This window comes from Colletotrichum truncatum (genome assembly GCF_014235925.2).
Source record: "Colletotrichum truncatum strain CMES1059 chromosome Unknown Contig_0011, whole genome shotgun sequence".
In the NCBI taxonomy this organism is placed as follows: Eukaryota; Fungi; Ascomycota; class Sordariomycetes; order Glomerellales; family Glomerellaceae; genus Colletotrichum; species Colletotrichum truncatum.
Genome location: NW_027222408.1, coordinates 843,568 through 857,943, shown reverse-complemented (window position 1 = coordinate 857,943; position 14,376 = coordinate 843,568). Strand labels below are relative to the sequence as shown.

Sequence of the window (14,376 nt, the reverse complement as noted above, 5' to 3'; positions counted from 1 at the left end):
CGACTACATTTCTGAAGCTTAACATAGATCTCTTCCGGCTATTCTGAAAATGCAATTCAATGCTATCATAAACTAAATATTGTTGCGGCTGAAACTTAAAGGAAAAGGTAGCGGGTAGTTGAACGGAAAATTCATGCATAAAAATAGCTTAGCAGGCCAGTAAAAAGACCTCAAGGATAAAATAAGCAGCCACAACCCAAAGCAGCTTCTGAGAACCGCAATGCTGCTGGAAAACCGTATCAGTGCATTAGTACTCAACAGGCTTACCTTACAGCCATTGGGTGCCTCACGCAATTTGATGCACTTCGTGTCGTACCAGCCAGTCTAAGGCAGCCAGGGAAAAAAAGGGTGATACCAAGTGTGACATCCCGTCACTTGGCTGCATCTGAAACTTTGAAATTCACACTTTCTGACCTCCTCAATGGCCAGCCTGCCGCAGTCGACGGGCATTGGCATTGAAAATCTGACAGGCAGTAAGTCAATGATCTACATGCAGATGCCACGGCCTACTTGACCCCGCGAGGGGAAAAAGAAAACAGTCATCCTATATGATTGGGAAGCCCCTCATTATGACGGAGAGTGTAGGACGTGGGGTTTAAATATGACGTCTCCCGACCACAGAGCTCAGGTCGCAGATCGCGCTCTGTCTTCCTGCATCTTGCAAGTAACAATGAGCATCTTCTCTCAGTTGTATAGCTTTCGATGGGCCATCGTCTCAGTCTTACTTGCGGTGTACGCAAGCAAGAAGATTCAGGCCTACAATCGCCTCAAGGCTTTTAAGGGTCCCTTTAGTGCAGGTTGGTTTGAGGCATGGCACGCTTTGGCAATTATCAGCGAAAAGTCTCATCTCAAGTACGATGAAGTTTGCAGGAAATATGGTATGTTACTACCATCAAGCCCAAAAAAACTTCAAATCCAAGCTTAAACTTATGCAGGCCCGATCGCTCGTATTGGCCCCAACGATTTGCTCACATCCTCCCTGGATCTCATCCTCCACATGAGCGCCGTTCGGTCCCCCTATAGCCGGACTGAGTGGTACTACCGTGCCTGTCGTCACCGACCTGACAAAGACCATGTATTCAGCGAAATTGACGAGGAGAGGCATCGCCAGCTGCGGTCGAAGATGGCGGCTGGGGTAAGTCATGAAAGAACCCACATTCACTGCCATACAGATACAGACATATGTGGCTAATTGTCATATTATCTAGTACTCCGGAAAGGAGAATCTAGCATTGGAAGATTCCATCGATACTCACGTCTCTGAACTCCTTCAGCTTATTCGCTCAAAGTACCTTTCAACTGAAGTCGAAGCCAAACCAATGGATCTCTCTCAGAAAATCCAATTCTTAGCCCTTGATGTCATTAGCAGTATTAGCTTCAGCAACGCTTTCGGCGACTTACTAGCAGACGATGACACTAACGGGGTCGCTAAGTCATCAGAAGATGGAATGAGGGCATTCAATTTTTCCCTTGGGCTAGGCTTATACAAGCTGCTGCAAAACCCCATCATCGCCCGGTACATAGGGCCTCAAGAGACAGACGCCACGGGCTTTGGCAAGATGGTAGCTAACGGCCGCGCGGTCATCAAGAATCGGTTGGCACAAGACACAGAGAAACGATCTGATATGATTGCCTCCTTCATCCGGCACGGACTCACCGAAGAGGAGCTTGTTTCCGAGACGACGCTCCAGATGGTTGCTGGATCTGACACGACTGCTGCGTCATTGAGGATCATCATGTTATACCTCCTCACTCACCCTCGGGTTTACACTAAGCTTCAAGCTGAGATCGACCAATTTCATAACAGCAAGCAGATTAGTGAGCCCTCTGGTATCATTTCTTATGCTGATGCCAGAGGTTTGGAGTACTTGCAGGCCGTCATCAAGGAAGCCATGCGAGTTCATCCCCCTGTGACAGATGTTGTGCCTAAACGTGTACCTGATGGAGGCGATACCGTCGTAGTTGACGGTAAGGAGGTGTTTCTTCCAGGGGGGACTAATGTTAACCATGCAATTTGGCCTCTCTATCTTAACAAGGAAACATTTGGTGGGGACGCTGAGGAGTTCCGCCCTGAGCGCTGGCTGCTTGAGACTGACGAAAAGAAGCTGGCCACGATGAACAGACTGCACGAGGTCGTGTTCGGTTATGGCAAGTATCAGTGCTTGGGCCGGCCTGTTGCTTTAATGGAGATCGGAAAGACGATCTACGAGGTGAGTGGAGAGCCCCTGATCCCCATAATACGTCCAAGAATTCGGTCTATCTTTCACTGAATACAGTTATATTGGGGTTGGACTGACTTTACCCAGTTGATGCGCAATTTCGATTGGTGTCTTGCGAAGCCTGATACGCCTTGGAAAGAGTCTAATTTCGGCGGTCTTCTTTCGCATCGAGACATGTGGGTGCTTGCATCAGAGCGAAATCCGAATGTCTGATGGAACGAGGGCTCAAGCACAGCGAAGCTATTGGACTTGAGACTCTCAAAGCCAGATTACAATCCCGCAACGACAGGTCCTACGAGTAGTAAACAGTGACTACAATCAAATAATCTTTTGAACGTATTTACGCGTGAGACGTTACTAACAGTACTTTTTAAACATTCAAATTGCTTAATTGCTAAAGATAATGCCTCTCCTGATCACATTCTCTTGCCCCAACTCCAGTGGGCCTTTGGCTCTTGCAGCAGAGCCAGGATGTCGGCAAGGTCCTTTGCCTTGGGGCCCTGCTCCAATACGAGCTGCTCCACAGCTTTCTTCGTATACTCAAGTGCCTTCTTTTCATTCTGTATTGAGTTGTAGTTCAAAGCGGCCAGCCTGTATGCCCCGTAGCCATGAGACTTATCCAGATTTTCCTCGCGATAGAGCTTTATGAGAGCCTCAATCGTGTCTTCGTCAAAGGTAATCGAGTTCCAGTCACTCAATTCCTGCTCCATCTGCCACATCTTCCACAGCCGGTCGTCTGAATCCTTAACCAATGCAGGTGGGAGACTACACTGCTTACAAGTGCAACCAAAGCCCCAGTTGCGCTTGGCACGGTCCTGCCGGACTTGTCTTGAACTAAGTGAGTCGACGTAGGAGATGGTAAGCTCCTCGCCGGGCTCGATGTTTCTGACAGCTTGAGTGTGATGCCGCAAATCAGAGTCGATATAGAAGGCAACACTAAGATATTGTTAGAACTCATATCAATTCCTGAAACATAATTTTACATACTTAGGCCTGCAGTCATGATTAAAGCGAGAAACCTCTGGGTAGTTTCCGAAATGATGGCCATCTTTGATGGCCAAGCGCATCTCAAACGAGTTGGTGTGAATGATATCGTGGACCTTGTGGCCACCAGACTGTCCCATCTGGGACAAAAACACTTCGCGTGTGGCTTTCGGTAGATTGTTGACGGCAATGTCGAGTAGTCTATACTGGTTCTCCAGGTCCACATCATCGATGAATCGTCGGTGAATGACAATCGCCGGGGGAAGTGTCATGATGGATTGGCCTCTTTTAATCTTCTTCGCCGCGATGAGTCCCAACCCCTTGCCAGGCATCTCAACGACGCGGAATAAGGCGCTGTCACCTTTGTCCTTGACATCATTTGCCGACGTGGTGAATGCAGAGATGTGCGAGGCCTCTTCGGCGTTGTAAGCCGTGCTCACCAATACAATTCCACGGCCATTGGCAAATGATGGCCGCGAATACGCGCAGTAAGCTCCGGCGCAAGTGTGAGGCCCAATCCACCCTTCGTCCGAACGCCAGATGTCCTTCTTAGGCTGCTCAGTGGTCCGGTTAGTAGCAGCCTCGTCGAGATTGGGTGCTTGGGAAGACCAGATTGGAAGTTTCCCGCAAGCCAGCTGATAGTCCGGGAACAAAGGGCTGGCCGCACATAAATCGAATGTTGGGACTTGCGATTTGAGGCTCTGCCTCCGACACAAGGCGAGAGCCGCCGCTGATGCGAGTAGCATGCACGTCTTCATGATGAATAGTTCCGATTTGCGATATGAAAAAGGTAAAAAAAACAGAAAAGATCTGATGTTCCTCGCGGAGTACTCGTTAAAAACTTGGAAAGCCCTGGCGCGATGCTCTCAAATGTTTCAAGGACGCGTTTCAAGATCTCCGCACCATGTCCGTGGGTGGCCTGTATGTCCTGAGCTTATCACAGATTTTGAGCACAGGCGACCCCTTGAAGCTAACCGCATGCTAGAGCATGTCATATTATCCGGTCAAAGCGTCCGGAAACTATTCGCTGACGCCTTGGTGAGCCTGCTACATTATGGGATGAGTAGAAGTGTACTCCATCCAATTGCTCCAGCCCAAGCATGAAATGATTGCCATATACCCACGATACCTAACTCGTGTGCTTCCAAATGATGAATTGATTTCACGCTGTCTACTCGATTGATCCGAAAGACTCAAACAGGATCCCTTATTCTTTCCTGTTGCTCTAAAACAGTTCCTGTTGCATTGCTACACCATCATTTGAAATAATCGTTGTGCTGCTTGTCATCTTCCGCCCCGGTTGTTGAGTTGTATTGTCATTTTAGTCTCCCTGGGACCGAAGTAGGCTCTCTACAGTTTCCAAATGAACAGGATCATCTGAGTGGCCCGCAACCTCCTTGTCTTGCAGAGAACATTAATTTCACTCGTGAAAATATCGCTGTAGTAAGCTTACAGAAACAAGGGAATATCTCTTCCCAGTACAAGTATAAATAAAAGTCGAGACAATAACCTAATATATCTTCAACAACGCAAGGTGGTATTTTATTGTAGAGGCTGTAAGAGGGAGTAAAGGAATACAGGCAAGAAAGATAGGTATTTCAACCCGTTGGATATTGCTAATAAAAGACGCAAGATCTACCTTACCTACCCTAAGGATCCGCGTTCGCGACAACCTCTGTGGGGTAATGGAGATTCACGCCAAGCAAAAGCAACTTGATACGAAAACAAAGTTCTCGCTTTTATGTGTGAGGTTTTAACCTGCCATTAAACCGAGAGATTCATGCGGCTCTTTATGATACTAACTCATACCTAGTGCTTCCTCTAGTAACTCCGCTAAGGCAAGAGCTTTTTCCTCCTCTAAGCGTCGTGTAATAATCTGTACGCCAACCGGGGTGCCGTCATGCAACTCAGGACTATCTTCAATTTTGACAGCTTTGTCAGTTCATCCTAATACTGAGAAGGGGGGGCTGTAGTTTAATCTCACATGTCTCCCAGTATCTCTTGTCTTTCTCATTGATAGGCTTATAGTGCTCGTCCTTCTTATCTACTGCCTTGTCTGCTTTTATCACAGGAATAACAACAGCAGGGTAGTCCACAACATTCACCCACAGAGTATACGCTAAGCAGTGTTAGAGAATACGGACACACAGAGCTTTACAAGATTGCGGGAATTTTTCATACAGGCATACTCAGGGTCGTCAGTTAGAATAGCAGCAGTTGGCAAGACAGGTGCGATAATAGCATCGATGCATTTGCCAGACTTTGTACGTGTGGCTGACTCATTCCAGTAATCCATGTATTGTGTCTGGAACCGCTGAACTCGTAGGTTATTTTCGTACAGTGCGTCTGCAGTGATCGGCACTTCGGCGCTTTCACCATAAACCTCTATGATATTATGATGAATCCGCTCCTTAGAAAGTCCGAGATTGTGATGCAGGTCCAAGCCTCCGTCTTGTTTGAAAATCTTGCCCTTTGTATTCTCGAGTTAGAGTTGATTAGTATGTTACTGATGACCGTGGTACTTACACCAAGTTCAGCCAGCTTATAGGGTGCTGTTGGAGGATTCCATTTAATAGCTTCATGACCCATTGCCAAAACTGTGTTTTTTACTGTTTTCAACGCCCTTCGGACCGGCGGTTGGGGATTGACTTCGCCGTTTGACCATGAAAACCCAAACACAAGTCTAGTGCCCTTGAGAGATGCTTTAGTAAACATGTCTTCTCTCCATGGAAGACTTATAACGGCTGGGTCATGAAGCCATGGCTCCTGTGTTAGTATCGCCTTTGTCATCATCTTCAACGCGCCCACACTTGGTGCCATTGGTCCTACAACAGATTTGACTGTGTTCTGGCCTGCCATGCTGTTCGCCACGCCGCGGTAAGACAGCCGGCCAATTGAGGGTCTGAGAGCGCAGATTCCACAGACTGAGGAAGGCATTCTTGAAGTCTTTGTCAGTAACATAAACGGGCATTCTGAGAGAATTTGAGTAACGACAACCTACCTAACACTTCCGCCAATATCAGTACCGAAGCCAATGGGGCTTCCTCGAAGAGCAATCAATGCTGCCTCGCCTCCAGAGCTGCCTCCACTGTTCGTGGAACGATTATATGGATTGAGAGTGAAACCAATAATGTTATTCCAAGTTCTCATACTCATGACAGTATGCGGCAAGCTGGTCTTACAATATGCCACACCGCCGAGCATTCTGACCTCACGCACAAGTTCACTTTCGGCCAATTTTTCTTGACCCGTTCCTCTGATTCCTTCGAACGTGCCTATCCAGCCGGCGTAGCCCATTGATGTCTCAACGCCCGGGATGTGAAACTGGTCTTTGAAAGATACTGGCAAGCCGTGGAGGGGTCCCACAGGTCCACGCCCTTGTGCCATCAGGACATCTAATTCTTTCGCACGAGAAATCGCACCATCGAAAAAGATTTCGTGCATACAATTAGTCTAACATAGATTATGTCAGAACGAATCCAAGCGTAATCCCAGATTTAGAGACGCAAACTTACGAATTGGTGAGCCAAGGCCGCGCGGTGGCAAAAGGCTGCCACAACCTCGACGGCGGTCCATTGTCCAGTCGACAAGAGCTGCACAAGCTCGGGAGCATCAGTATTTGTGATTTCAACTTCTCTTGAGGACAGATGCTGTTCGATGTAAGATCCTGTGACGTTTCTTTCATCCTCGGCCATGGGGATAGGTAGTGGAAGCCGCCATTGCTGGGGAATCGCTGCATTGATGTCCCGCCGCTTTCGCTCAACGATTTCTTCCCAGGGCGCCGTCATGATGATGATGATAATGTTGATGATGAGATACTTCGACTGTAGTAAACTATATTAGTTTAAATAAAAGTTCAAATAGACTTCATAAGCTTACATAACCTGATGATTGACTTTTCTTCGTACTACCTAACATGTTAAGATTAATGTTTTCATTCATTAAAGGCAAATAGACTTTGCAGTAGCTCTAAGGGTTTAAACTCAAGACATGTTTTACTTACTTTTCTTAGAGCATTTGCGATCAGGAGTAAAGAGGTCGGGTAGGTGTCCCAAGGTGACTGCTTTCATCTCTGGATTATTCTGGATTAAGAGCCCTCACTTATACTGGATGCACCAATGGTTACGCAGTGTTTTCCGGAATGTTACCCAATCACACTGTAATATCCGGAAATTCCAGTTGCCCCTGTCCTAATTTGCTGGAATGCTTTCGACATGTAACGGGAAACATAACAAGTCAAAGAACCCATCCCAAGATCCTCTCCAATATGAAAGACCACTAATCTATGAGCCGACCCTCTCAGCCCTCCATGAAAAAACCAAACGGTTGTCGGAAAGCCTATGACGATCGAATCGCGTTGAATGAATGGGAGATAGCTTTGTCTGCAATACAGACAGTGCGAATCCGCGGAAGGATCAGATTTGAGTTCAATGGCGATACACAAGTCAACCAATAGACAGGGTTTATGTACCGTATGCGCTTTGCAAAAGTGAAAACTGAAAGTACTGTTATCTCTATATATCAAATTTCCCGAATTCCCCCAAGTTCGTCGGCAGTTAGCCCTTTCTACATCAAGCCAGTTATGATATATCCGTTAGTCGGTTCCCAAACTCGCACGCTTCAGCGGCGACCAACGTATATACGCCCAATACTCCCTTCAAGTATACCTTTGAAATACTGCTCGAGGCTTCTGGCCTGAAAGTTAGGGTAGAGCTCTTTCCCATCCAAGTAACCCAAGTACTTTGCATTCTCAGGCATGTTGTCTCCACGAACCCACAATGAGTAGTCATATGCAAGTAGGCTTATGCCCATTTGATGGCGCTGGCCATCGATAGCGGACTTTTTCTTGAGATCCTCCATCTTGTTCTGAAGGTCTTCTGCACTCATCTGTAAAGGGGTTAGCGCTTAAGTATCAGTTGAGAACCATGAGAACAAATTCTAGACTATTGATGCTTACATAGTTTCTCTCCAAAGTTTCCGTTGACAAATGTTCGAGGAGATCAAACAACTGATTTTGGGTCCAGATCTCATTATATACAAATACTGACTTGTTTAGTGTGCGGGGATCTACGATAATCCGTGCCACATATTTTCCAATGTCTCTGTTATCAATCAATGCCGTCTGAGTGTGCCCGTTACCGACAATGGATTTCACAGGAAAAACGATTGAATGATCAATCTTTCCCGATGGTAGGGATGGTAGGGATGGTAGCAACATCTGATACCACCAGCCGACATCGATAAGCGTATAAGGCAGGTAAAGGGTCTTGATAAAATCGACGAGGTCCTCTTTCTAAGGTACAATATCGAGTTAGATATATCTTGGGATGTTGATGTTGAAGTTTTCAGCCGACACCATGGGTTAAACCCTTTTGGCAGTCGGCTTCGTGAGGACGTACCAGGTCTCTCAGTTGCATGACACCTCGTGGAGGACAGACAGGACCGAAAAGGCTAGGAACAAAGCGCCCAACGCCCGCCTTTTTACAAGCGGTTGCTAGGTTGTTCATAGCGTCCATGTCGGTCACGATCAAACATGAGATGACAACATCAACGCCATCAAGTATCGCGACAAGGTCGGCACTGACGGTGCCTAAATTTGCTGAGACCACAGTCACACCCCGGTCTCTAAGCTCGTGGTATGCCGCCTTGTCTACAGAACTTGGACGGGCGAGCACTGTTAAATCCTGAAAGGTAGGAGACGTGATTAGGTGCTCGGTTCTATGGAAAACCTAGTTCTTGCGAAGGATATACTTACAAATGTCTCTGGCGACTCGAGGAGGCCATTCGCAATCGACCCTCCAGTCTCGCCGCTGGCCCCTGCAATGACGACGTGTATCTTCTTTGCCATTTTGAATAGTGGGCGGACGTCTTGTTGCTGTCTTGTGTTGGGGCAATCGTAAAGACAATGAAAGACTTTTACAACCTTAACTACAAGAGTTCATGTCCCATACCTAAAGTCAAGTGGCCTGCGTCTTTTATAGATATTTCCATTGTTGGACCTTCGACGACCTCGATGCCATGAACCCTTCCCAATCAGGGCATTTTTCGTATCTTTCAGCGCCGCCCCAATATAAGTCTTGCTCCACATTATTCAACGCGGGGCTCGAATACGCAAAAACACCAATTTGAGCTTAGCGCGCCGCCTAACGCCGGCCGGCCAGACTTTGGGATCGGCGTTGGCTTGACCTGCCCCGCATCGTCAATCTTGACACCCTCGAACTCGACCGGATTTGACTTTGAGGTGGCGTTGTAGCTCCGATCTGACTAATTCTGGTACTTGATTCGTCATGCGTGCAACATGCAATTCTCCCCTCACCAACGTTTTACAACATTCAATCCTCCTCAAGTACAGCAATGAGTGATTTAGGCCAAGTTGAAGTACTGGGGAAAACATCACGGAAGCCACACCGGAAGACCCGGACCGGCTGTGCCGTCTGCAAGAAGAGGCGGATCAAGGTATGGTCGAAATCGCCAGTCTAGAAATGACATTTACTAAAGCCCCCGCTTCATCAATAGTGCGACGAAAACAAGCCAGCATGCCGGAACTGCCTGCTTTTTAATGTGGGCTGCACATACTCATCGGTCCGCCCAGCAGTGTCTGGCGAACGTCTGATATTTCTTGTCAATGATGGTCCCGGGCCACACCGGGGACGCGGCCGCCCGAGGACAAATTGGCCCGAAAGGGCTTCGGCCATTGTCAAGGTTGCATCACCTTACAACAGTCTCTGCGCGGCCCTCCCATCGTTAGTAGAAGGTACCCGAGCATACAGTATGCTTCTGGAATGTCTCAAATGGACAGGCGATACCACCGTGATGACTTCCCGTGAACAAATTATCAGGAAGGGTCCTAGCACAGTACTAGGCATGTCTTACCCATTCATCTTCGACCTCGTACGCTCCGTTGTCGCATCTCATCTCGTACAACAGCTTCCTCAACACCGCGAGCACTTTCGCGCACTAGCAGACAGTTATTCTTCTCCTGGAATACGCGGACTGACTGAATTATTGCCCCATCTGGATGCTAAAAACGCTCATGCGATCTTCGCCGCAGCCGCGCTCGTGTGCATAACCATTTTAGCCCAAGGGCCTCGGGAGGGGGAGTACCTGTTTTTCAATGACGGGGATTCCCTCACCTGGATCCAGCTTCTGAAAGGCCTCAAGTCTATCCCCGGCGCCGTGGGAGTTGATCAAGTGTTCTCCGGGCCGTTGAGAAGTTTTTCATGCGGTAAAACGCGAGTTGACAGGCCGGCTGTCGAGATACTCCACCTTCAAACCCTAGACTGGGTTGGCCAGTTTATCCGGCTACGAGACTTTATAGCGCACTCTAATAACGCTACTCGGGTAGCAGACCTGGAAGCGCTCGAGGGCTTAGAGCTGTGCTATGAGGCAAACTGGGGAAGGGCAGACGGGTCTTATGAAGGCGACGTCATGAATAAATGGGCTTTTACCTGGGCTTATCACTTGCAGGACGATTTTGTGCGCCGATTACAAAAGAAGAGCCCAATGCCTCTGGTAATCCTTGCTCATTTCGCGGTTCTACTAAAAACCTTGGAACATGTTTGGTGGATCGCAGGTTGGCCACAGCACATCGTCTCAGGGATCCACGCAATGATAGACCGAGGATACCTACACTGGCTGGAGTGGCCTGCACGGGCTTTAGCTATCGTTTTGCAGATGTGTCTATAAACACAAAGCTGTAAGATCCAAGGCGATCATGGTGCCGTTAATACTGAACTGCCCCAGTTGGTTCCAAAAGCTTTGCAACTGCAACTTATGATTGGCGGAAAGTTCCGAGCGAATTGTAAACGAAAGCACACTTGTGCCTTCACCTCAGCCTGACTTTTCCACAACGCTAAAACTCAATATATTAAGTGTCTTTTTTTTCTTATACATTTTGTGCTAAGCAACCGACTTATCACCACCTGAGCTCTACAGTTGGCCAACATATGAGACCTTCGTCCCTATACGGGCCCATACCTCTATCGCGCTTAATACTATCCCACTATCCTTCGACCAATCATGTCTTCTTCGGACGATTTTCAGTCGACCTGGGATACTGGATTGCCCGAAACAGGAGATGGACATGCATATGACGCCGCAAAGCTTGCTAATAGAGACGACGATAATCACATATCGGCACTCAGAACCAAAGACAGTTCTGTGACTGTCTGGACGATCGATGCTTATCTTAATGGAGAGGATGAGCCACAAAAAAAACTTGGTATGAGACATGTGTGTCATTTGTGGTGAAGCAAAGTGCTGAACGTAGGTATGTATTCAAAGTAGTAGATTGAGTGGCTTGTCTTCTCTTAACTACACTATGGAACGATATCGTGCCTAAATATGTTTTGTGGGTGAAGTGGAATAAAGATATTCTGGTCGTTCTATTTCAGGATTATCCCTATAGGCGATATGTAGGTTATGTAACAGTGAGGTTGTATACTTCACCTTAAAGGCATTATGATATACCTGTCACAGTTCTATGAATAGTCATTAGGGGTACGTAATATCTCACGTGCTGGCTATACCTATATAAGAGACGCCCTCGATAGCATTATCGTCAGTAGGTTAACTTAATAAAAGACTAATTGCTTATACCTATATTTATTAATTTATTATTATTTATTACCTTGTAACTATTTATTTAACTTCTATACTATTCTATTTATATCTCTATTCTTATTATGGTTTTAACTACTATCTATTATAGCTACGTACTAGTAGGAAGAACTATAATAAGTAGTAGTATAACTTAATCTTAATTAATTTTTTCTATTAATTTAATTATAATATATTATAAAGAATCTCAAAGGAAATACCTTATAAGCCTACTTACTTAAAATCATAACCTATACCTCGACGTAGCTAATATAGACTTATATAATAAGTTATATAAATAACTTAAGGTTAAATAATAGTTATTATGAAATAGTAAGACGTCTCTTATAATATTAAGAGATATATCTTAATAATCTTAAAATAATAAGAATTTCAAACTCCTTTTAAGTATATATAAGTATTATAGTATTTATTATATAGAATATAAATATTAACTAAATTAATATTAGATATAATAATAGAACCTAGACTTAAGTAATGCAACTTAAAAATAGTTAGAGGATAGAGAATTATAATTATAATAAAGTAGTAAATAGTATTACTAAGGTAATTATTTATACCTAAGAACTCTAGGACTTCTAAGGATAATTTAGAAAACTAAGCTTAGAAGAGTTAGATATTATAAAAGGTAAGTAACTTATAAGAAATAATAAAACTACTAAACTAAGGCTAATTATACTATTAATATAGCTTTAATAGTAAGAGTAATAACTTCCTAGGGTACTACTTAAGTATAGCTAATATAAGAAGAATTATAAAGACTTTTAAAAGCTATAGTTAGTAGTATTAGATATAATTATAAGCTAACCTTAATAAACTTTTTAATAAGTAGGACTATTAAATTAATAATAATATATAAAACTACTATAAGCTAAGGTTATTCTTTTAAAAACAGAGGTATAAGTTATAGAGACCCTATTAGAGGGAATATAATTTATACTAAGCTAGGAATAGAATCCTTAATAGTAATATATACCCCCTAGTATAAGAGGATACCTTCCCCCTTAGGAGTAGATACTATACTTAATAGTAATAGGATTTCTATCCTTTTAGACTCTACTACTCCCTTAGATGTTATTATAGTTCTTCCTACTAGTACGTAGCTATAATAAATAAAGGTTAGAACCGTAATAAGAATAAAGATATAAATAGAATAGTATAGAAGTTAAATAAATAGTTATAAAATAATAAATAATAATAAATTAATAAACATAAGTATAAATAGTTAGTCTTTTATTAAGTTAACCTACTAATAATAATACTATTAAAGGCGTCTCTTATATAGGTATAGCTAGTATATAAGATATTATATACTCCTAATAACTATTTATAAAACTATAATAAGTACCCTTCTTAAAAAAGGTAATTATCTTAATTAATAATAAAATAAAAACTAATTATATAAATTTATCCCTTCTATTTCTTATCTATTATAAAGAATTATAACCTTAATAATAAAATCTTATTTTAATTATAGTCTAGTATATTATTAAAGTAGCTCTACTTAGTTAGGCTTATAATACTCTTAGTAGCGATATACTTATTACCTTTTTATAACTTAGTAATAGCTTCGCGTAGTTTTATAATCTTATTATAAAAGACTATAATTTTATTATCCTTAATAGTAATAATATAGTTAACTTCTATAGTAATTATATCCTTATTAATAGCTATTACTTTAAGTACTTTAAGGTAATTATTAATACTTATAATATTAATAGTAGACTAGGCTTTTTTATTAAGTTTATGTTAGAAGTATAAGTATATTATACTTCTATTTTACTTATTTATCCTATTTAGTCTTATCTAAGACTTAGTAGGACTTACAAAAGTAACTAGCTAAGAATGGCTGCTTGCTAGTTTAAACATATGACATTCAGATCCCTATGGAATACTCTCTTTAACCTTATCTAAAAGTCTATTTAGTTAAAGAAGATTCTAGTCTGATTTATAAGCTGCTTTATAAGCTAGTTGACGTATATACTTACGTATACTAAACCTAGCTTATAGCTTCCTATATTGGCTATTATAGGCGACGTTATACTACTATATAACTACCCTAATTCTCTCCCTTAGCTAGCTATTAGTTCCTCAACCAACTCAGCTTCAATATAAGCCTATACATTCTTTACTATTAAAGCCCTACTTCATAAGTACAAGTTCCCTTACTCTAATACCCTGTTATAAGGATATCGTACTATCTACGAGATTCCTACCTACCGTTCCAACAGTTTATTAAGGTAAGGAATAATCTCCTTATTAATTTTTTCTTTATATTCTTAGTAACTATCTTATTTATTTTATAAATATTACTTTTAAAAGTTTAAAATACTTTTTCTATATTCTTAAGTTACTTATAAGTAGTTATATTAATAATAGTTATATAGTTAATATTTATAAGTAGAGGAACTAAGAAGAGGTTAGCTTAGTAAATAGTAATAAGGTAGTTTATAATAATACTATTAACCTAACTATTATTAATATAAAAGATAGTTATAAGAACCTAGGTATAGGATAGTAGGTATTCTATATATAAGGTATTATTATTATATAT

General features: G+C 42.9%; 4 protein-coding genes across 4 annotated transcripts; 2 read left to right on the top strand and 2 right to left on the bottom strand.

Annotated features, from left to right (window-relative positions):
- Positions 1 to 670: 670 nt before the first annotated feature.
- Positions 671 to 2,432, top strand: CTRU02_214580 (pisatin demethylase; the record flags this gene model as incomplete). The annotated part of the gene is made up of 4 exons (XM_070206277.1): positions 671 to 878; positions 936 to 1,135; positions 1,209 to 2,246; positions 2,307 to 2,432. The coding sequence occupies 4 exons, from the start codon at positions 671 to 673 to the stop codon at positions 2,430 to 2,432; spliced, it is 1,572 nt and encodes a 523-aa protein (XP_070060051.1).
- Positions 2,433 to 2,635: 203 nt separating this feature from the next.
- On the bottom strand, positions 2,636 to 3,961 carry CTRU02_214579 (uncharacterized protein; the record flags this gene model as incomplete). Its single annotated transcript, XM_036727767.1, has 2 exons — positions 2,636 to 3,155; positions 3,207 to 3,961. 2 exons carry the CDS (start codon positions 3,959 to 3,961, stop codon positions 2,636 to 2,638), a joined length of 1,275 nt encoding a protein of 424 aa, XP_036580296.1.
- A 3,862-nt stretch (positions 3,962 to 7,823) lies between these two features.
- On the bottom strand, positions 7,824 to 9,051 carry CTRU02_214578 (isoflavone reductase family protein; the record flags this gene model as incomplete). Its single annotated transcript, XM_070206276.1, has 4 exons — positions 7,824 to 8,090; positions 8,161 to 8,496; positions 8,603 to 8,895; positions 8,955 to 9,051. 4 exons carry the CDS (start codon positions 9,049 to 9,051, stop codon positions 7,824 to 7,826), a joined length of 993 nt encoding a protein of 330 aa, XP_070060050.1.
- Positions 9,052 to 9,557: 506 nt separating this feature from the next.
- On the top strand, positions 9,558 to 10,889 carry CTRU02_214577 (Sterol regulatory element-binding protein ECM22-like protein 1; the record flags this gene model as incomplete). The annotated part of the gene is made up of 2 exons (XM_036727764.1): positions 9,558 to 9,659; positions 9,720 to 10,889. The coding sequence occupies 2 exons, from the start codon at positions 9,558 to 9,560 to the stop codon at positions 10,887 to 10,889; spliced, it is 1,272 nt and encodes a 423-aa protein (XP_036580293.1).
- Positions 10,890 to 14,376: the final 3,487 nt, after the last annotated feature.